This window comes from Leptonychotes weddellii, chromosome 11, assembly GCF_054177405.1.
Source record: "Leptonychotes weddellii isolate Sample4059 chromosome 11, ASM5417740v2, whole genome shotgun sequence".
NCBI lineage: Eukaryota > Metazoa > Chordata > Mammalia > Carnivora > Phocidae > Leptonychotes > Leptonychotes weddellii.
The window spans coordinates 37,677,375-37,699,144 of record NC_138379.1 but is presented as its reverse complement, the minus strand read 5'-3'; the positions used below and the strand labels follow the sequence as shown (position 1 = coordinate 37,699,144).

Genomic DNA, 21,770 nt, shown 5'->3' with positions numbered 1-21,770 from the left:
ATGAAATTTTCAGTAGAAAATTTGAAAAGAGAAACCTATATACATAAACCCATATATGAAAATAATTATTGTATGTAATATGTTTCATGTAATTTTGTTTGAATAAATGAAAAGTAGTTTTTTGGGCCCATATTAGTGGGATTTAGTTTTACTACAGAATAAAGAGTTACTTTATATTGAGCCCTGCAGTTGAAAAGGACATGAAAGGTGAGCTAGTTCTAACCACTGAAACCTGTGCTTATTTTTTTCACCTGCCCTCCCTGTGCTTTACCCAAGGCCAGATGATTCATTTCATGCTAGAACCATGGAAAAATAGTTCTTTTCTAACCACCCAGACTCAGGGTTCCCCCTGAGAAATTCATACAACAGCATCAGATTAACCTTCCCAAAATATCACTCTCATTATCTTCAAAGTATCTTATTTATGAAATGTACAAGCATAAGGATAAATTATGTGGAGGGCATATGGTTTCATCTCATTGAAGTCTTTAGGGACAAAAACGTAATAAATACATTGTTCTGACTTCTGTTAACACCCAGGACTAGAGTAGAATAGATTTCATATGCCCCTTAATAAATTGTAAATAAAAAAGCTAAAGGGAAGAATGGAAAAATTTTAAAACTGGGACATGATATGGTAATCTTCCTTTGGTTTTCAAGGGTTTTAGGGTGATGTCTTCCTTTTTAATGTTTTGAAAAGAATTTCTTGTATCTTGTAAAGAAGTTTTTAATAAATTATTAACTTAAAGACATATATACATGGTAACATTCCCAAATGCAAATCACAAAAACATATTCTACTCAACTACAAATAGAAATTCTGATTTTTAAAGTAAATTTTATTTTAATTGACATTTAGGTTATGTATACCTTATTTCAAGACACTGGCTTATTGGAAATATTTAAAATCCCCACTCTACAGTTCATGAACTATTTTCGTGCATTGGAGAATGGCTACCGAGACATTCCTTGTAAGTATCAGCAGATCTTATTACTTAAGTTCAGATAATACTGGTTTTGAAACTATTATTTTTCCCTTCAGATCTAAACACTTTTTAAATTACATGTTTGGAAAAATTTAAGTAATCTATATGCTGCTACCTAGAGCTAATGGACTACTATTAACATTTTGGTATATTTTCTTATTTATGTTTCATAAAGTGAATCATAATATAGACATATACTGTGCTCTCTCCCTTAATTATTATATGGTGTACAACTTTCTATGTTAATAATTATTCATCTGAGTATCTTTTAAAATGTTTGGTAATTAAGTGAAGAGTGTCAGAAAATTCTTGACTTGAAAATATTTTAAAACTATCCATAGAATTTCTGTTTTTAACTGTGTCCTGACCTGATTAATTGCTAATGGCTATTTGATTTTATGGTAAAATATAATTTGAATTTCATATTAGGAAATGATACAGGTTTCCTTATACATCTATATATTCTACAGTTTCCCTTCATATGGACACGTTATGGGAAATCAACTTACATAAACACAGAGCAAATTATTCTTAAATTGGTATAACTCACTAATAATGATGATCCTTAATGTGAGTTATATGTGCTGTAATTTCCACTTACAAAATATGCTTTTTAAAAAGTGACTGCATTTTATAAATAGAATAAACTGATACTTTATTTTTTTTTAAGATTTATTTATTTATTTGAGAGCGTGAGCACGAGCAGAGGGAAGAGGCAGAGGGAGACGGAGAAGCAGGCTCCCTGCTCAGGACTCCGAGATCATGACCTGAGCTGAAGGCAGATGCTTAACCAACTGAGTTCCCCAGCCTCATTTGAAGTGATACTTTAAAATGGACTTCAAAGGAAGGAGAATGGGGAAAATAAAGAGGCAATAAAGAGTCTTTACTATCAGCTCCAAATAGGATGTTAGAAAAGAGCCTCTGCATCTAACTTTTCTAAACTTTAGTATCCAGGTTTGTAAATGGAAATTACAGTAGTCTCTACTCCATAGATAGCAATGAGATAAGCCATGGAAAGTGCATCTCAGAGTCCCTGGTGTATAGTAAATGGTCAGTTGGCTATATGAATAATTAAGCTCCTCGCAGATGGACGTCATGTCATGTCATGGCCTGAACATTTAGTATTGTGTCATCTGCTGATTCTACCTGGGACTCACTAAATATCTGTTGAAGTGTTGCACTTTTATTGCATATCAGCTGTGACTGTAATCATTAGATCTATGAAGATTATGTCATTTAATCCTTGTTGGAAAGTTTATATTATCTACCTTTCACAGGTGAGAATAAAAACTCAGAAGAAACTTTCCCAAGATCATAAAACTCTTAGAAATGGCAAAAGCTGGGTTTCACTTGTAGGTCTTGCCTTCTCACGTAGTGATATTTCAGTAAACCAGTGTTTCTTGATCATGTGCTATGTCTCAGATGCTGTTCTGGATGTTTTCATATGCCATTTTAACATTTCATCTTTCTAGCAGGCCTGAGAGAGAGGTGTGTCTCATCTTTTCTTTCTTTCTTTCTTTCTTTCTTTTCTTTTCTTTCCTTTTTTTTGGTGTATGTGTTTTTTGTGGTGGGGAAGTTCAAGTATCCAGAATTTGTAAGTGTTGCCTGTGTGCAAACATGGGTCTCCATAATCCAGACACTATTTACATAGTATTTTTAAAGCTACAAAATAGCAACCTTCAGTAAATTTTTCAGTGCCTTTCTTTTTTTTTTTTCTTTTTAAAGATTCTGTTTATTTATTTGAGAGAGAGCGAGAGAGAGAGCACACATGAGCAGGGGGTAGGAGCAGAAGGAGAGGGAGAAGCAGGCTCCCCACCGAGCAGGGAGCCCGACACAGGACTCCATCCCAGGACCCTGGGATCATGACCTGAGCCGAAGGCAGCCGCTTAACCGTCTGAGCCACCCAGGCGCCCCTCTATGCCTTTCAGTTAGCCCTTGTTACTTGCCTTTCCTTTGACTGTCTTACTATGTTTTCATAGTATATGTGAAAGTTTTTAAAAGAACTTTTTAATACATCAAGAGACTTTAAAAAAATAAGATGAAACAAGGGTTCCTGGCTGGCCTGGTCACTAGAACGTGCTACTCTACTCTTGATCTCAGGGTCGTGAGTTCAAGCCCCGCGTTGGGCATTGAGCCTATTAAAAAAAATTAAAATGAAATATAATTGTGGGAAGTTATTCCAAGCCATACATTTTATTTATGTGGATATAGGATAGTAGAAAATTATTGTACTTTAAGAAATGTCCTATGTTAAACATAACATTTTTATAAAACATTTTGGTGACTTTAGATCATAATCGCATACACGCCACAGATGTCCTGCATGCAGTTTGGTATCTGACAACGCGGCCAGTTCCTGGTTTACAGCAGATCCACAATGACCATGCAGCAGGAAATGAAACAGGTACTTCCGTCTACAAATCTTCCTTTTAATTATTTGTCTAGAAATAATAAATCAAGCTATCTCATTTCATTACCTCTGTTCTTCTAAAAATTTCACTAAGTAACCTTTGGTACATGTAAATGAGTATATAAATTTTGATGCATAATAATGGCATGCAAATTAGGAAACCTAGGACCCACCTTAAGAGCTAGGTTTAGATGAAATACTGTTGGATCTACCATGTTTCTTTTCTGTGTCCCGTCCTGCTGCTTGCTATCCGGAATAGTGTGATAATTGTTTCTCTGGTCTTTTCTTTCAATTCTTGGTTTTCTGTTTTAGGTGTATCATGTAAATTTAAAATATATAACCTTCACAATGAAAGTGGCCATACTTAAAAGCCTCATGTAAGCATTTAAACAGTGACATTAAAAACCTTTCATAACATTTATGTTTTGCTCACAAAGAAGTTAATTCTCTTCATCATGAATACAATTATTTGTACAAATGTAATGAATTTACATAACATGGTTGGTTCTCTTAGTCTAGTTTGTAAAAGAGGGGAGAACTACTTCGGCGAGATACACACACACACACACACACACACACTTAGTTACTGATGCCTGGAAATGTGATCATGCTGATCAGGGCAAACGTCATAGACTTAGCCATTGCTTTACAGTGTTTGGTCATTGAGTCCAAAGTTACTGCCATTACGTTTTCTGCCATTCCCTATTTACTCTTTCTTAGCCCTCCTCATTCCTTCCATTAGTTCTGCGCTTCCATCAGATCATTTTCTTCAGCTTTTTTGTTTGTAGGTGTATTTATTTTCTTAGAAGAATATTTTCATATTTTAGCACATTTGACGATAGTGATTGATTTTGTCTGATCCTTATTATCAAGAGGAAATAAGGTTCCTGCTATACATGGGAGGATGTATGTCCATAACCCAGGGGATTTTTTGGCCTTTTTGGTACTCCCATGTCCAGTGACAAAAGATAATGGAAAACTACAGTAATCCAGTATCATCAGGATCTCAATAGTTCAGAGCCTTGAAAATATAGATCATTTCCCTAGGCAAAGTACCATGATCAGTAGAGATGCTGGCTGAGGACAAAGGGAAAATGGAATTGTTAGTGGAATAAGAAAATGATAAATCTGAAGTACAGCTATGTGACCAGTCTCAGAAGTGAAATCTGTTAATGGCTCTCTATATATTTTCCTTATTGATATTTATTTTATATAATAAGCAAATTTTTTCTTCCTCTTTCTCATTCTCCTACCACCCAAATATTGGTGGACATTTGGGTTCTTTCTACTTTGGGGCTATTATGAATAATGCTGCTATAAGTATTCTTGTACTAGGTTTTGTGTAGATACGTTTTCATTTCTAGCTGTGGAATTCCTGGGTCATAAGATGATTCTGTGCTTAACATTTTGAGGATCTGCCAAAATGTTTTCCAAGGTGGCTGCACTATTTTATTTTCTCACCAACAATGTATGAAGAATCCAATTTTTCTCCACTTCTTGTTATTATCTTTTTGATAACCATTCTGGTGGCTGTGAAGTGGTATTTCATTGTGGTTTGGATTTGCATTTACCTAATGGCTAATATTGTTGAATGCCTGCCATTTGTCTTCTTTGAAGAAATGTCTGTTCATGTCTTTTATCCATTTTTAAATTTGATCATTTGTCTTTTTATTATTGAGCTGTAGGAGTTCTTTGTATATTTTAGATATAAGTCCCTTATCAGATTTATGATTTGCAGCTATTTTCTCCCATTCTGTAAGTTGTCTTTTTACTTTCTTTTTTTTTTTTTTTTTTAAAGATTTTATTTATTTGACAGAGAGACACAGCGAGAGAGGGAACACAAGCAGAGGGAGTGGGAGAGGGAGAAGCAGGCTTCCCGCAGAGCAGGGAGCCCGATGCGGGGCTCGATCCCAGGACCCTGGGATCATGACCTGAGCCGAAGGCAGACGCTTAATGACTGAGCCACCCAGGCGCCCCTCTTTTTTTTTTTTTAAAGATTTTATTTATTTATTTGAGACAGAGAGAATGAGATACAGAGAGCATGAGAGGGAGGAGGGTCAGAGGGAGAAGCAGACTCCCTGCCGAGCAGGGAGCCCAATGCGGGACTCGATCCCGGGACTCCAGGATCATGACCTGAGCCGAAGGCAGTCGCTTAACCAACTGAGCCACCCAGGCGCCCGTCTTTTTACTTTCTTGATAGTGTCTATTGAAGTACAAAAACTTTTAATTTTGATGAAGTCTAATTTATCTTTTTCTTTTGTTGCTCATGCTTTTGGTATCATATCTAAGAAGGGTTTTGCCTGACCCAAGATCATGAAGATTTACTCCTATGTTTTCTTCTGAGAGTTTCATAGTTATAGGAAGTTTAGGTCTGTGACCCATTGGAACTAATTTGGGGGATAAAGGAAGAGGTCTTTCTTTTGCACATGAATATCCAGTTGTCCCAGAACCATTTGTTGAAAAGAGTTCTTTATATATACTCCACATAGTCAGCTCTTAAATGTTACTAAATCAATTTCTACCTTATAAGATTGTGAGCATTGAATGAAACAACATGTATGAAAGAGCCTGACATCATGCAGGGCACATGGATGGCTCTCAGCATGGTCTTAGCACCCTTGTGCAAAATCAGTTGGCCATAAATATGAGGGGTTATTTCTGGACTCTCAGTTTTAGTCCATTGACTTTTATGTCTGTCCTTATACCAGTACATTATCTTCAGAGCTTTGTTAGTAAGCTTTGAAATTGGTAAGTTTAAGTCTTCCATCTTTGTTCTTTTTCAAGATTTTTTTGGCCATTCTGGTTCTCTTGTATTTCCATATGGATTTAGGTCCAGCTTGTGACTTTCTACAAAAAAAAAAAAAGGCAGCTAGGATTTTGATAGGGATTATGTGGAATCTGTAGATCATTTGTGGGGAGTATTGCTATTTTAACAATAGTAAGTCTAATGGTCCAGGAGCATGGGTGTTTTTTCCGCTTATTTAAGTCTTTAAATTCTTTCAACAATATTTTTTAGTTTGCAGAATACTGGTTTTGTACTTCTGTTAAGTTTATTCCTAAGTATTTTATTCTTTTTGGTGCTAGTGTAAATGGAATGGTTTCTTGGGGCTCATTTTTTGATTATTCATTGCTATCACATATAAAAATAATTGATTTTTGCATAGTGATATCTTTTATCCTGCAATCTTGATGATCACCTTTATTAGTTCTAATAGTTTTTTAATTGATTTTGTGGTATTTTTTCTATATACAAGAGCATGTCATCTATAAGTAGAGATAGTTTTACCTCTTTGTTGTGTGTTGGTCTCAGCCTGTCAATAACCAGTGTTGTGGCTGGACCAGCTCTTGTGGTTATTATGATTGCAAGATGCCCTTTACCAATAACCATCAAGAAACTTTAAAAAAATAATGGTTATAGGAATTGAAAATTACACAGCATAGCTGGGACCACAGAGCAAGGTCACAGGGGGAGAGAGAGAGAGAACATGCACAAGCATGCATGCAAGCAGATGCACCTGAGGTTTATTGGGGTCAAGAGTAGGGGGGTTTCACTGGCTCACTCTTTATTGGTGAATTTAAAGCATAAGAGCAGGAATGTAAAGCATGGATAGAGAAAAAACCAGCAGCCCACATGGTCAGTTATTGAAATGAACCAGGATTTCTAAAACAGAAGTGGCCTGGCTGTTTGTCTAGACAGGTGGCTGGCAGGGTGTATCTTTGCAGTTGGCATCTTTGAAATGGATGCCTGGGAGATCAAAGCTTAAATCAGGCACTTATGTTACAAAAAAGGGTGGGGGGTACTGTCAGGGTTTACACTATACTCTTCTCTTCCGGTCTGGATGCCTTTTACTGAGGCCTCCTTTTAAATTAATCAGTCAATTAAAAGAATCATCATTTTCTGAAGAAAGTAAACAAATAGGATCTGTGATAGTTATGTTGAATTGTCCTTGCCAGCTATTTTATTTTTCATACTATTAATTTCATGTTAAAACAAAACTGAATGTATTAGGATCCTAATATGTCAATTTTAAGTAATTGAGTTTAAAAGGATGTCTTTTGCCATTTTTGGTATTTTATATGTGTATTTATAATTCTAGGGGAAATCCAGAATGCATATAACATAGGGAAAAATCAAATTATTGGCTAATGTTGATAACTAAAGTCTTATTAGAAATTTGAATATTTAAATACATCTTTATCCATACATTTAACTGTCTTGCTTTTATTTTTTATAATTATTTTTTAAAAGTTCTAGTGTGGGTGATTCTAAAACTCAGTTTAATTAAAAAATAGAAACAGCGTAAAAATAATGAGGTATCTTTGTAATTATCACTAGTGTGTATTAAAGTCATTATGTTAAAAAAATTCATGTGGGGCGCCTGGGTGGCTCAGGTGTTAAGCGTCTGCTTTCAGCTCAGGTCATGATCCTGGGGTCCTGGGATCGAGCCCCGCATTGGGCTCCCTGCTCAGCGGGGAGCCTGCTTCTCCCTCTCCCACTCCCCCTTGCTTGTGTTCCCTCTCTTGCTGTGTCTCTCTCTGTCAAATAAATAAATAAAATCTTTTTAAAAAAAAAAATTTTTTTTTAATTCATGTGATGGCAAATATTTAGTGAAGTAAATTATGATAAAGTTCATTTTGGACTCTGACAAGCCAGGACATTATTCCTAGTTTGCCACTGATGAAGTCAATCTGTGAAATTTTGTATCTCTCTAATATCTTTGTGGTTTTATTTGCTGTCTACTCTAAATATAATTTATTTTTTCCTTCTTATACTTTAAGGTCATTTTAGTAAAAGTAATAGAATGACCATCTAAATAGATAAAGCCACTAAAATACAAAAAAAATGAAGAAATCAATCGTAAGATATTAAGACATGGAAAGCACAGTGTTGATAGTGAAAATATTGTTTCTAACTAGAAGATAAAAAGAATTATGTTATGAGACATTCCTCGGTTTTCTACGTCTTTTCATTTTCCGTAGTTTTTCTTGCCATTGTCTTATAAGGGGCTTCATGGAAAAAGAGAAGGGAGGAGAGATTGTAGTCAGGGCTACAATGAAATGTAATCTCTCTAGTAAGATTTGAAAAGCATCTATGTTGAGAAGCTTAGTTTGTTAATACATTAAATTCCTAAATCTTTATACAGTTTCCATGAAATTTTATTCTCTAGATTGTTTTTTCCTGTTACTTCCTATGCCCTGGCCATTATCTCTAGTCCTTCAATAATAAATGTTCAGAAAACCGGAGGTTTTAAAAAATTATTAGCTCGAGTAAGAGAGCATCATAAAAATCTCATAATGTCTTTATAAAGTAAGTGACTTCTGCGTCATGTTTAACCTTGTTCCTCTCTAGTAGCATGTGTGTTGGAAAGAATAGACTGTTTTAAGTCCCTGTTTATAAATAGAGTGTATTTCTTAGCTTAGTCAACAAGTAAGATAAGTAATCATATTGCCTATGGGGAATCCCCTCCTTAGTCTTATTTTGTGAGGAAGTTTTTTGTCATGCTGGCTTATTTTGCTTGTTCCTCAGATTCTGATGGCAGAATGAACCCTGGGCAGTTGGCTTACATTTCTTCGAGGAGCTGCTCTATTCCAGACGAGAGCTATGGTTGCCTTTCTTCAAACATTCCTGCGCTGGAATTGATGGCTCTCTATGTGGCAGCCGCCATGCATGATTACGATCACCCAGGGCGGACAAATGCATTTCTAGTGGCTACAAATGCCCCTCAGGTAGGAAATACGTTTTCAGAAAGATTCAAGAGTGATTCTGAAATTTCACAAGCATGTGGTATATCCTTTTGTAACCCACCCTTCAGTTGACTCAGATAGCCATTCCATCTGCGTGGTAATTAATTGGATTTTAACACATGGCACTGACATGAGATGTGCCAAAGAATGAAGAAGAAATTACCTTCTCCCACTCGAAAATAAATAAAATGGTCGTCAAAGAGTAACTCGCTGTTTTATGAAATTCTGGAAGCCTTGCTGCCAATATTTTTGCCTTTGATCAAATTCATAAGACTGACTAGATGTAAGCCTGATTCTTCCTTCTTCCTTTCTGTGGCTAAAAGCGTAATGATGAAGAACTATCATTTTCGTTGCTGTCCTCTTTTTTCCTTAAGACTCAGACTCTAAATCTCTTAGTGCTGCATATATTAGTGTGTGTAAACATTTCTTCTAGTACCACGTTATTTTTGTATCCAGTACAGCTGATAAGGTACAAGATTCCTCTACCATCAAAATTTGCATAAGAGGTAGGAGCTCCCACAAATGGATACTGTAATAGCAGTAGCTTTAGACATTAGGGCTTGGAACTAAATCCTTGGTTTTAAGTGGTTGTGGGTGTTTGTTTAGGCTGGTGATTCCTGAAATGTCATCTTTGTTTCTAACTGTGTGCCTTTCAAAGAACAAGTGACTGCTTGCTGAATTCAGCTTATGTCTTCACTTCATTGCTCTGTGTATAAACCTCACTTCTGATTTTTTCATCTTCTGTAGCCATCCTGTGTTGCTCTTCACACTTCTCTCTCCCACACTCTCACTATTTAAAAGAAGAGGAGATCGGTTCTCTAGCCAGAACAAGAATAGGATTCAGAGACAGAGAGGGAGAGAGGGTTTAAAATGCTACATGATTCATTTCTCCAGTGAGCCTTTATCTACTAATAGCTCATGATTTCTGCAGGTAACTTTTCAATGAATTTCGATCTAGATACTAATATTTGTCCACTTTCTAAGAGTAGCTGAGGGAGAGATGACAAACTAAGGACAAATGCCTCCTCATGTGCATTGCCATTCTGCAGGAAGCAGAGGTGCATTCTCTGTCTCGCCTCACACTCCATCGTCTTTAAAAACCTGGTCCTGTGGGGAGTCGTGGAGCTGGGTGGACGGGGCACAATGCAAAAAGCACTGGTCTTGAGATTAAGAGACCCGAGTTGGATTTCTGATTACCCGGTCGTTAGCCGTGTGATCTTAGGCAAGCCACCCTTGTCTTTCTGAACCTCAGAATACGGACCTGATATGATTAAGGGTAAGGGGACAACATAATGGGACATTTTCCATTTGGTGTGTTTGAGAGGCTCCTGAATCAGGTATCATATAGACGGAAGTTACTAACTCTTCTCTTTCACTCTTGGCTTTAAGTCATTCGTCAGCTTCTAGTACAGGTCAGTCAGACTTACTACCTCTCCTTCAAGGAGATGCTGAGTGAGCCAACTCCAGTGTTACCTCTCTCACCTGCAGATAAAACAATGATATGTGAAAATCATTCCTACAAGTTATATGCTCGAAACTGTTGTGCTAATTAAAAGAAAAATGTGAAGTCTGGATATAATATCAGTAATACACAGAATTTCTAACTTCTCGTTGTTAAGGACCGCCAGTAGAGGAAACAATGGGAAGTGTCGGAATGGAAAGGAAGTTGCCAGGGAGTTCAGCTCCTGAGAAAGTATAGTCTTCCACCCAGTCTCCTTGCTTGCTTCCGGCTCCCCTTTGGTCTGTTCCAGACCCTCCGCAGCATTCACCTCAGTCCTGGGAAAAGTCATTGTAATGGCTTGGGGGTCATACCTGATTTAGCCCCCGTTGGGTCTTCTGCCTTTATTCACCCAGGTCCAGCCTCAGTGGCCTCCTGGCTGTTTTCTTCTGTATCCCGGGCGCACTCCCTTACTGAGAGCCTTGGCACTTCCTATCCTCCCTGCCCGGAGTGCTCTCTCCCCACACATCTACATGGCTCACTTTGTCACCTCGTTCCATGTAACATTCCACGAGCCCCCTCCTGGCGCTCATTATGTTCCTAACCTGCTTTATGTTTTCCATAGCAGTGATCATTCAGCATACTATGTATTTTGTTTCTTGTAGGTCTCTCCTCAGTGGAATATGGTTTCATGAGAATAGGGATTTTTGCCTTTTATTCCCTAATACCTAGAATAGTGCCTAACACATAAAAGTCATTTAGTAAGTACTTGTTGAATGTTGAAGGATGCCTGATTTCTTTGCTCTGCAGGACTGCTAGCTTGTCTGAAATATACTCTGTTCTTCCCAAAGTAATGAAATTCACGAGACCTTCTTCAGCTAGTGCGTGTGAGATAAGGACCCTTCTGTGAAAGCGTGAGGTGTGTTTATTAGGTAATAAAGTAGGTCCTCTCATTTTGGGAAGCTCAGTGGGTCTAATTAGGCCACAACTAGTGAAAAATGTTACTGCTTCAGTGGTAGTGTATAATACCACCAACTGGATCAAATGTTCTTCAGTCTCATGGTAAGGAAAGTACACTGGGAAGGTATAGGAGGATTATTTTATATTCTTGCTGTGAAAGAAGGTGAAACATTTAGGTTTATCCTGAAGAGATGCCAGTATTAAAATTCTAAGAGATTTCTGAGCTATTTCCACATGAAAAGCTGGCTAAAAGATGGAGATTAGTGCCTGAGGTATTAGAGTTTGAGAATATTTTCATGATATTTGGGGTAAAAGGAAATGAAATTTGAGGTTGAGATTTGTAAATTGGAGACACTCATAAATGTTTTATCTCCCAAAATACGTATTAAGATGGGGACTAAACACATGCATTTGACTCCTCATTATAACAGAAGAATAGGTGGGGAAAGTATTATCGTCAGAAGATTAAAGAGTTTTCCAGAAACTTCTATTTCTGGAAAATGAAAAACATGACTATGGAGAGGTGGAAGTATATTAGAGGTGGCTACAGCTTAAGTGGAACTCTGGAGAGACTCCTGATGCCATTTGCCCTGGCTTGCTACACACGCACACACACGCACACACACACACACACACACGACCGTGTGCACATGCACCCCCAATCCCTGTACACGTACACTACACATCTTTATATAAAGCTACTACAACCCTGCATTTACCTCCAGGCAGAAACTCATCCCTTAGGTATTGAAGAGAGTAAGAATTACTTGTTGTGAGTAGTAGTACTCCAGGGTAAATCCTTCTCATTCTGGAAACTTAACAGCTGACAACTGGTCTCATAACTGTAAAGCAAAACCTACTAAGTAACAAACGCCATCCACATTCATAGAGTTCCTACTCATCTTCCCAAATTAAAGAAGAGACTCCAAAATAAACAGAAGAGAATCTAGAATTCTTTTTTTTTTTAATATCAACAGATAACCCAAGGATCACTAGACATGACATTAACCAGTAGCTTGGAAAGAAAAGGCTAAAATGGACATGGTAACCAACTACAAGGTGGGGGGAAATCTAGGGAATAGAAAAGCTGTTAAGTTTTTCAAAAAGATATTCTCAGAATTGGAGAAACACTGAGTCCCTAAGAACAGGAAGCTATGAAAAAGGAAACACCAGCGAACAGATTAGAGCTCTTAGGAACTAAAAATACTACTGCAAAAAAATTTTAAAAATTCAACACAAGCCCTGGAAGTAAACTCCAGGTTACCTCTCCCAGAATGCAGACCAAAAAGAGAAAGAGATGGAAAATATCATGAAGGGAAAAATGGGGCTTGGTGGACCAGGTCATGAACTGACTATTGGAGTTCCAGAAAGAGACAGTCTTTGGATCAGAGGGGTTCAGCAGGTCCCAGAGAAGTTGAATGGGGAGGAAAAAACCTGCACATGGAGTGCCATGGTAAAATTTCTTAAAAAAAAAAAGGAATTCCTAAGAGAATGACAGCAGTACACGTTTTATGAAAGAATAAAAATTCAACTGGCACCGTATTTTAGCAACAATGGATGCTTGAGGGTACTGGAATAAACAAATATTGGGTGCCTACTGGGGGAGAGGCACTGTTCTAGGCATTATTATTGAACAAAACAGGCCAAAAAACATCTCTGCCCCCATAGAACGTACATTCCAGTAAAGCAAGAAAAAGAATAAAGAGTGTATGTAGGAGGCAGAGAGACGATTATGACGTAGGTGCTAGGAAAGAAGTAACCCGGGAAAGGGGTGGGGAGTGTTGGCCTGAAGGTACTATTTTCAAGTTAGATTTCTGTATCCCGCTAAGCTACAGCTGAGTGTTAAGAGCAAAATAAAGAGAATCTCTGATATACAGAAATAAAGTAAATCACGTACCCATTCACCCTTAGAAAGTTACCTAAAAAACACGTCTTAGCAAAACAAGGGTGATAAGGAAGACAAAGGATCTTAGAAGATACAGGATTACCAGAAATTTGAGAACAAACCCAGAACTTCAGGATAAAGGGATACCAAAATGACAGCTGTTCATCTTGACTATTTCTTTTTTTCTTTTTTTAAAGATTTTATTTATTTATGTGACAGAGAGAGACAGCAAGAGAGGGAACACAAGCAGGGAGAGTGGGAGAGGGAGAAGCAGGCTTCCCGCGGAGCAGGGAGCCCCATGCGGGGCTCGATCCCAGGACCCTGGGATCATGACCTGAGCCGAAGGCAGATGCTTAATGACTGAGCCACCCAGGTGCCCCGATCTTGACTATTTCTTTAAGGAGTACTTTCTCTCTCTCTCTCTTTCTTTTTAAAACTAGCTGTTTTGTTTTCTGTAGCACCTGATTTACTACCTCTGTTGGATTTTTTTAAGTTAAGAATTTTTTTAAATGAAAACAATTTTTCTTAATCCAAAATTTTTCACTTTTCGGAAGTACCCTCTTTAATCTCATGACTAGGACCTAGAGACTTTTTAATGTTTCCTCTTGTCTCTTGTGTTTCAAAGGGGGACATTTGCTCAGATTTGTCAGCCTCTTTGTGTGATCTAAGTCTGACATGTCTGCTGAGTTTTCTCTTTTCATTTATTGAAAGGTGTTTATTATTTGTTAAGTTTAATTCTATCAGTTTGTATTAAATCCTGTTTCACATCTTTCCAACTCAAAAAGAGGGTGAAAAACAAATTTGCTTTGCCAAATTAGAGATTTGCCTGTGGAGTGAAGGAAGGGGATCCCTAGCTGGAGAAAGCAGGGATCAAGATGCTTTAGCACAGGGTGCCTGGGTGGCTCAGTTGGTTAAGCAACTGCCTTTGGCTCAGGTCATGATCCTGGAGTCCCGGGATCGAGTCCCACATGGGGCTCCCTGCTCAGCAGGGAGTCTGCTTCTCCCTCTGACCCTCCCCCATCTCGTGCTCTCTCTCTCTCAAATAAATAAATAAAATCTTAAAAAAAAAAAAAAAAAGATGCTTTAGCACAAAGTCCAAGCATAGTTACTGCAGCTCCAAATTAGCTGGGGCTGGTCTTCCCTCTCTGGTTGTCAGAAAGCCCTCAGGAAAAGCCAGCTGAGGCTTCACCATCTGTTTTACCTAGAATGTTTTTCTTACCAGGTTTAAGCTTGGCTTATTGTTCTGTGTGTTCACTGAATATTCTTCCTAAAGTGGAATGCTCATTTGCCTCCTACTTACTGCTCCATGATTGTATCTTGCCTCTACTCATCTATGAGGTAGTGGGTTTATTGGGGTACACTCTGTCCACTTATTCTCCAGGTGGGTTTTTCCTTCTCATGCAATAACTTAGTTGGCCTCTCCTCAATCCATTCCCACTTTCCCCGTGTATTTGAAATTTCCAGTATGATGATAATACCTAGATTTTAATATTGATTCAGATTTTTTTTGCCCCTATTTTATTTATTTATTTATTTATTTTAAAGATTTTATTTATTTATTTGAGACAGAGAGAATGAGAGAGACAGAGAGCACATGAGAGGGGGGAGGGTCAGAGGGAGAAGCAGGCTCCCTGCCGAGCAGGGAGCCCGATGCGGGACTCGATCCCAGGACTCCAGGATCATGACCTGAGCCGAAGGCAGTCGCTTAACCAACTGAGCCACCCAGGTGCCCCTTTTGCCCCTATTTTATATTTCTTTGGTAATTTCAAAGGGCAGTTTGAATGATGAAGAAATTCTGAACTTATTTCTTTTCCTGATCTTGCTAGCCAAGAGTTTATTACGTCAGCTAGCTCTACAGGACACTTACTCTATGTTGTGCTTTATTGAGCTGGATGTTTGGTTACTTCTTCCTGAACAGACAAAGCTGTTCTAATAGTTTATCAGTTTTCATCAGATTTGAATATGAATTAGTGAAATCACTATTAAATATAAAATGACCCCTTAGGGAGTCTTTGAAGCTTAATCTTTCTCTTTGAGGTTTATGATGTTTGGAAGTTGTAATAAGGCTAGTATAAATTTTTTTTGGCATTATTTTTTTATTGACATATAATTGATAATGTAACATTGTGTTAAGGTGTACATGTTCATTTGATATACATATCATTGTAATACTACCATGATGTCACCTAATATATCTTTTTTGTGAGTACATTTAAGATCTAGTCTGTTAGCAACTTTCAAGTATATAATACAGTACTATTAACTGTAATCACAATGCTGGGCATTAGGTCCCCAGAACTTTGTCATCTTATAACTGAAGTTTGTACCCTTTGACCAACATCTCCCCAATTCCCTCACCCTCTGGTCTGTGTTTCTATGAGTTCAGCTTTTTAAGATTCCACATATAAGAGATGCCATACAGTATGTCTTTCTTGATTTAAACTCACTTAGCATTGTGCTCTCAAGGTCCATCCATGTTGTCTCAAATGGCAGGATTACCTTTTCTCATGGCTAAATAAATATTCCATCTCTCTCTCTCTCTCTCTCACACACACACACACACACACACACCCCACATCTTTATCCATTCATCCACTGATGGACATTTAGATTGCTTGCAGCCTTTATATGTCCCATTACAAAGCTTAAATCATCATTACTTTCATAAAATCAAATGGTGTAAAAAAACAAATGATGTTAAGTATCTGTGTTATATTTAGACTATGGCTTATTTTCACAAATCACACATAAACTTGTTTAATTTAGTTCCCAGAATATGTATCTTTTTTTTTTTTTAGGATTTTATTTATTTATTTGAGAGAGAGAGAACAAGTGAGAGAGAGAACACAAGTGGGGAAGGGCAGAGGAGAGAGAGAAGCAGGCTCCCCACTGAGCAGGGAGCCCGACACGGGATTTGATCCCAGGACCCTGAGATCACGACCTGAGTCGAAGGCAGACGCTTAACTGACTGAGCCTCCTAGGTGCCCCCCAGAATGTGTACCTTAATGTGGATTGCATTCTATTTTTATCTGTCCTTCTTTCTTACTAACAAGAAGCTCTGTGAAAACAGGGACAAGTTTTTTTTTATTCCTAGCCTTTAGCACTGTGAACGTTTTTAAAATAATTACTATGCTTATTTAATAATTTTTTTAATTGCTTGATTTTTAGAGATAGAAGAGGCTCCAGCAATTCTATAAGCCATTGGTTTTTTTAAATCTGTATTCCGAAGTTCTAGAGTCCTGAGGGTCTTGCATTGAAATGAGGTGGATAAGAAGTGAAGAGTTGCACACCAGCTGAACCAGAGGATTTGTGTTACCTGTTTCACGCTTCTCTTACTCCTGGGCACTGTGCCCGGATCGGAGTGTAGGAATGTGTTCTTCCTGGACATGCAGGACTGTCCCTCACCCGGGACAGTACTCCTGCTTCCTCTTTGGTCATCAGCACCACTGATCACACGCTAGCTGAAGAAGAGAAATGTGTCCCTACACCTGCTCTCCCTCTAAAGACTTCACTAACAGAAGCTTTATCTAAGAAGGTTCATTGGAGTCAATGAAGTAGACCTCAAATATCAACTTTACATCTCCTGAGGGCAGCATGGTGTCTGCAAAGATGGACTTGGGAGACGAATTACCCTTTCACCTACTAGATGTAGATGCCGGCAAGGTCTACCTTACCCTTTTTGTACTTCGGTAAACTCATTTAGAAAATGCCCACAAGCCTTCTTCACAGATATTAAAATGCTTGGCATATAGTAGTTACTCATTGTTCGTATTCTTCCAACCTAACTCTGTTTATTATTAAAGATTAATATCTCTGAGACGCCTGACTCATTTTTATTACTTTTCAGGCAGTTTTGTACAACGACAGATCTGTTCTAGAAAATCATCATGCTGCATCAGCTTGGAATCTGTATCTCTCTCGCCCAGAATACAACTTCCTTCTTAATCTTGATCATGTGGAATTCAAGCGCTTTCGTTTTTTGGTCATTGAAGCAATCCTTGCCACAGATCTTAAAAAGCATTTTGATTTCCTTGCTGAATTCAACGCCAAGGTTGGTGACACAACTTACTGTCTGGTTTCAGTGATGGAAATCACTATTGTCAGTATTACTGCTAAGTGTTTTTTATAATGTTAAGTTAGAATTAATACTACTCATAAAGTCATAATACCTGATGTGATACGATATGTATGTCAGTATTTTTTAAAATAACTTTTTTTGTTATAACATGTCCTAAACATACTATCACTTGCTACCTTTCCTTTCTGACACATAGACTTACAACTTTCTTTCACATGGTGATAAGCCAGTTCATGATGTCAAAAGCTTTTAGGGGCAGACTGGAGAACGTTGTGCACGGTGCCAAGTAAGTTATTTTATGAAATTAAAGATGTGTTTCTCTGAGCCAGTTATGTGTCCCTCACTGCACCTGTTAATCCCTTCTTCCTATTAGTCTTTAACTGGCTGGTGTGGGAGAGAAGTAGCCTCCACTCTTCCACTTGAGAATAATGTGCTCATTGAACGAGTCCTGGGATTGCCCTCTCTGCCCAGTCGCGCCAGCAGAGAATAAGGAGAGAACAGGTGGAAATCCCTGCCGTCAGGGATTCACAGTCAGTAGGGAATTGAGAATCACTGTCCTCAGGTGACAGGGGTACTCCCTGGAAGGTGTTCTGTCCCTCTGAGAACCACTGCTTTACAGATTACTGCGGGAAGGCTGCTCCTGCTTTGGCTGGCAGGAAGCTGTTGCCGATGACATTTGTGACAGAAAGGAGAGGTGTACCTTCGGGCTGGAGGAACTGGTAACAAGGGAATACTAGATTTAACCCCTTGCGTGGCAACCCTTTATGTGGCTGTCGTGATATCAAATACTTCTAAAAATCAGCGAGAAATCCATGTGCCTTTGAAATTATTTTATAGTTGTGTAGCTCTATTTTATTTAATAATAAAATGCATTTAAGTGCTTAAGTCAGAGTAATAGAAGTTTTCACAGGTAAAAGATCACCTAGTCCAGTACTTTTGAATCTGTATTCCTCAGCGGTTTCTATTCCATAGTCTCTCAGGAAAATCCCATACCTACATGGTTTCAATCAGAAAAGCTTTCCTTTTAAGTGTTTTCTGTAGTGGTGGTCTACATAAATTTTCCTTTGACAAAAGGGTTTGGTGCCCAAAATACCCTCAAAGTTCAGAAGCCACTGATCTGGCCCATTTACTTCATTTTTTACAAGAGAAAATTTGAGTTTTTGAAAGGCAGAGTAATTTGCCTAATTAGTGATGATAATTACATTTACTATGAACAAAGCATTTTTCATTTATTAATCCTTATGGTAATATGGCTAGATTGGTACTACTTTTTCTGTTTTGTAGATGAAGACAGATTCAAGGAGATTAAGTAATTTTTCCAGTATTACACAATGAATAAATCATTGAGTCGGGATTTGAAACCATAGGGATCAGCTTTTAAGACTTGTGTTCTTTCAACTACATATTTTCCTTTCACAGCTGAAGCCAACTTCTCTGTGGATCCTGAGTGTTCTTTTTTGCAGAATTAGTTACAATTCTTAAATGATTTATTGATGTTTTACGTATACATATATATTAACATATATGTGATATATACACGTCACAATTTTCTGTGGTAATCGCGAATATTGAAACCTATGGTTTGTTATGTTTTTATGGTGCTTTGCTTCCAATGAAACAAAATCATGACACTTCAAAGGGAAACTTAACCCATATTCCTTCCTGTAATTTATTTATTTATTTATTTATTTAAAGATTTTATTTATTTATTTGAGAGAGAGAATGAGAGAGAGCGAGCACATGAGAGGGGGGAGGGTCAGAGGGAGAAGCAGGCTCCCTGCCGAGCAGGGAGCCCGATGCGGGACTTGATCCCGGGACTCCAGGATCATGACCTGAGCCGAAGGCAGTCGCTTAACCAACTGAGCCACCCAGGCGCCCCCTTTCCTGTAATTTAGACAGGAAGCAGTTTTAAGATAATTTGGTTAAAAAGACAAAACTGTGCCCTCAGAATCTAAAATAATTGTTTGTCCAAAATAGGCCAACGATGTAAATAGTAATGGCATAGAATGGAGCAACGAGAATGACCGCCTCTTAGTCTGCCAGGTGTGCATCAAGCTGGCAGACATCAACGGCCCGGCGAAAGTTCGGGACTTGCATTTGAAATGGACAGAAGGCATTGTCAATGAATTTTATGAGCAGGTAAGTTGAAACTTGAGATGGGTGGGATTTTTGGGAGCTGCCATCTGAAGACACAAGTCTTTGGGATTTGGATAGCTATGTTAAATGTTTGAAGTCTGGTTACTTTGACCAAAAACGGTTAGAAATTGTAGAATTTGCGCTGGTCTTAGTATTTTCTCAGCTCTCTTTTGCTGATAAAATTAAAAAAATAGCTCATTCCCAACTGCCATGGGTCGAATGTCCCTTGAGGCTAGAGGTAAGGTCTCTTTTAAAACCCTGAGTGCCTATAGCTTTTCCAGATGAAATTGTTTTTAATTGATTCAGGGTATACTTGGGTTGATATTCTTTAAATATAATTATTTTCAACTCTGCTGTAGAAAGACTGCTGACTGCCTTAGAAACACCCACTGGGTAAAAGTCCTGGCAGAGGGGAAGACATTTGAGGGCTAGAAATGGGGATAAAGTGGGTATTTCGTGGTTTTTTAGGATTCAAAGATAAAAACATGCTCTTACAGGTTTTAAAATCGTGTCTTTAAACTAATACTCCTGTAACTGAACTCAAGTTTGTATGCCCCCCACGTAGCAAAGCCAGTCACTGAGATGTTGAGTATACATCAAAGAGTTTGAGAGGCAGCCAAACTAGGAAGGGCAGGCCTCAGATTTGCCTCCTCAAAGTGGGAGAGTCGGGAACATGTAAAGGCAAATGAAAAGGATGTGGGTATAAGGGAGAGGAGCTGTGGGATTTCAAAATCAAGGAAAGGAAGTTAGGAAGTAGAAAAGGGTTGAAGTCCTTTCATTGTCTGCACCTGTATGGAGCTTCCGCATATATTTTCATGTGACCCAGGACCAGAAAATGGCATCCTCAGCATGATAGAAGGGAGGCGGGGGGTTAGGCCCTTCTACATTAAAAGTTTATCCATTGGACACTTGTCCGTGCTCAGAGAAGGTCGGTGGTCCTGACTGGTTCTGGCTGGTTTCTTGGTAAAGCCTTAAGTCTCTGCCAAACCACTAAATCAACACTCTGCTATCGTGAGGTCGGGCAAGAACATTATCTATAGAAACATGGTGGCAAGCTGCATTCCAAGAACAAGCAGATTTGGTGCACTTATTAGTCCCATTAACCCTTTGGTTACTGGTTTCACTACCACTTTACAGACTCTTTATCGGTTTTTTTTGTTCAATTCTGAAGCTCCCTACAACGTAGAAGTATATGGATTTCCCCACAAGCCAGCATTTCATTATCTCCAAAATACCGAATACATCTTCTTGACTTTGGAATTGCATTCCTTGGGAATCCTTGTTGACCCTAATAATTAGGCAAGATCAAGAGGTCTACCAAATGAGGCCTTCAAGACAGAGTTTTCTTACCAGGAGTCGCTACTCCAGTAGGGGTGATGAATCTGTTATACCGTGTTACATCTGGACTGCACTGAAGAGTGAATGTGCAGTGTCTTTCACCCACCTCAGCTAAACATCCCACCACAAGGCTTACTCTGCTATTTACAAGTTACAAAATACTATACGGTGAAAAAACCATGGGAATACATAAGTATTCCAAGATTATTATTTACTATTTTGATACATTTGAACGAAATTATATATAATTTGGAGATCTAAATGGTTATAAATATCTACCTAAAGGTTGCAATATACTATTTGCATGTTCCCATTTTCATTCTCAAAGATAATTGAAGCCGGCCTCAGACTTCAGTTTGTATTCACAGAAGAATTTTACGTTAAGGAAAATGCCATCTTTATATTATCTGTGCAAACAGAGGTAATAAAATAGTAGTGTATGCCAATTTTAGAAGACTAATTCAGTAAAAGAACATTAGAAAATTGGTAAAACCTAGAGACATTTGTGATGATACAAAACGGAAGTTTTTTGTTTTTTTTGTTTTTAAAGAAGTTGTGAATGTTGTTAATCATTTAGCAGTTGCAATAAATGTAGAGGAAACCCCCCCCCAAAAAGAACATTAGAAAAGTTCATTTAGACTCAATTTATAATTTAAGTATATAGAATGCTTATTAAACTTGGAATCCAAGCTTGAGGTTGAAGCCTGGTTTCTCTTCTTTACCAGCATTGTGACCTTAGGTAGGTTATTTGACCTCTGTGCCTGTTTCTTCATTGTTATAATAGAAATATTTGA

At 38.1% G+C, this 21,770-nt stretch overlaps 1 protein-coding gene across 1 annotated transcript in view; it reads left to right on the top strand.

Annotated features, from left to right (window-relative positions):
• The window catches only part of PDE3B (phosphodiesterase 3B), a 169,992-nt gene that overhangs the window by 143,188 nt on the left and 5,034 nt on the right, over positions 1-21,770 (top strand). The window contains exons 10-14 of the mRNA XM_006743160.3: positions 860-971; positions 3,277-3,390; positions 8,924-9,123; positions 17,272-17,475; positions 19,480-19,641. Of these exons, the coding sequence (XP_006743223.2) occupies positions 860-971; positions 3,277-3,390; positions 8,924-9,123; positions 17,272-17,475; positions 19,480-19,641 (792 nt within the window). The remainder of the gene's footprint in view (positions 1-859; positions 972-3,276; positions 3,391-8,923; positions 9,124-17,271; positions 17,476-19,479; positions 19,642-21,770) is intronic.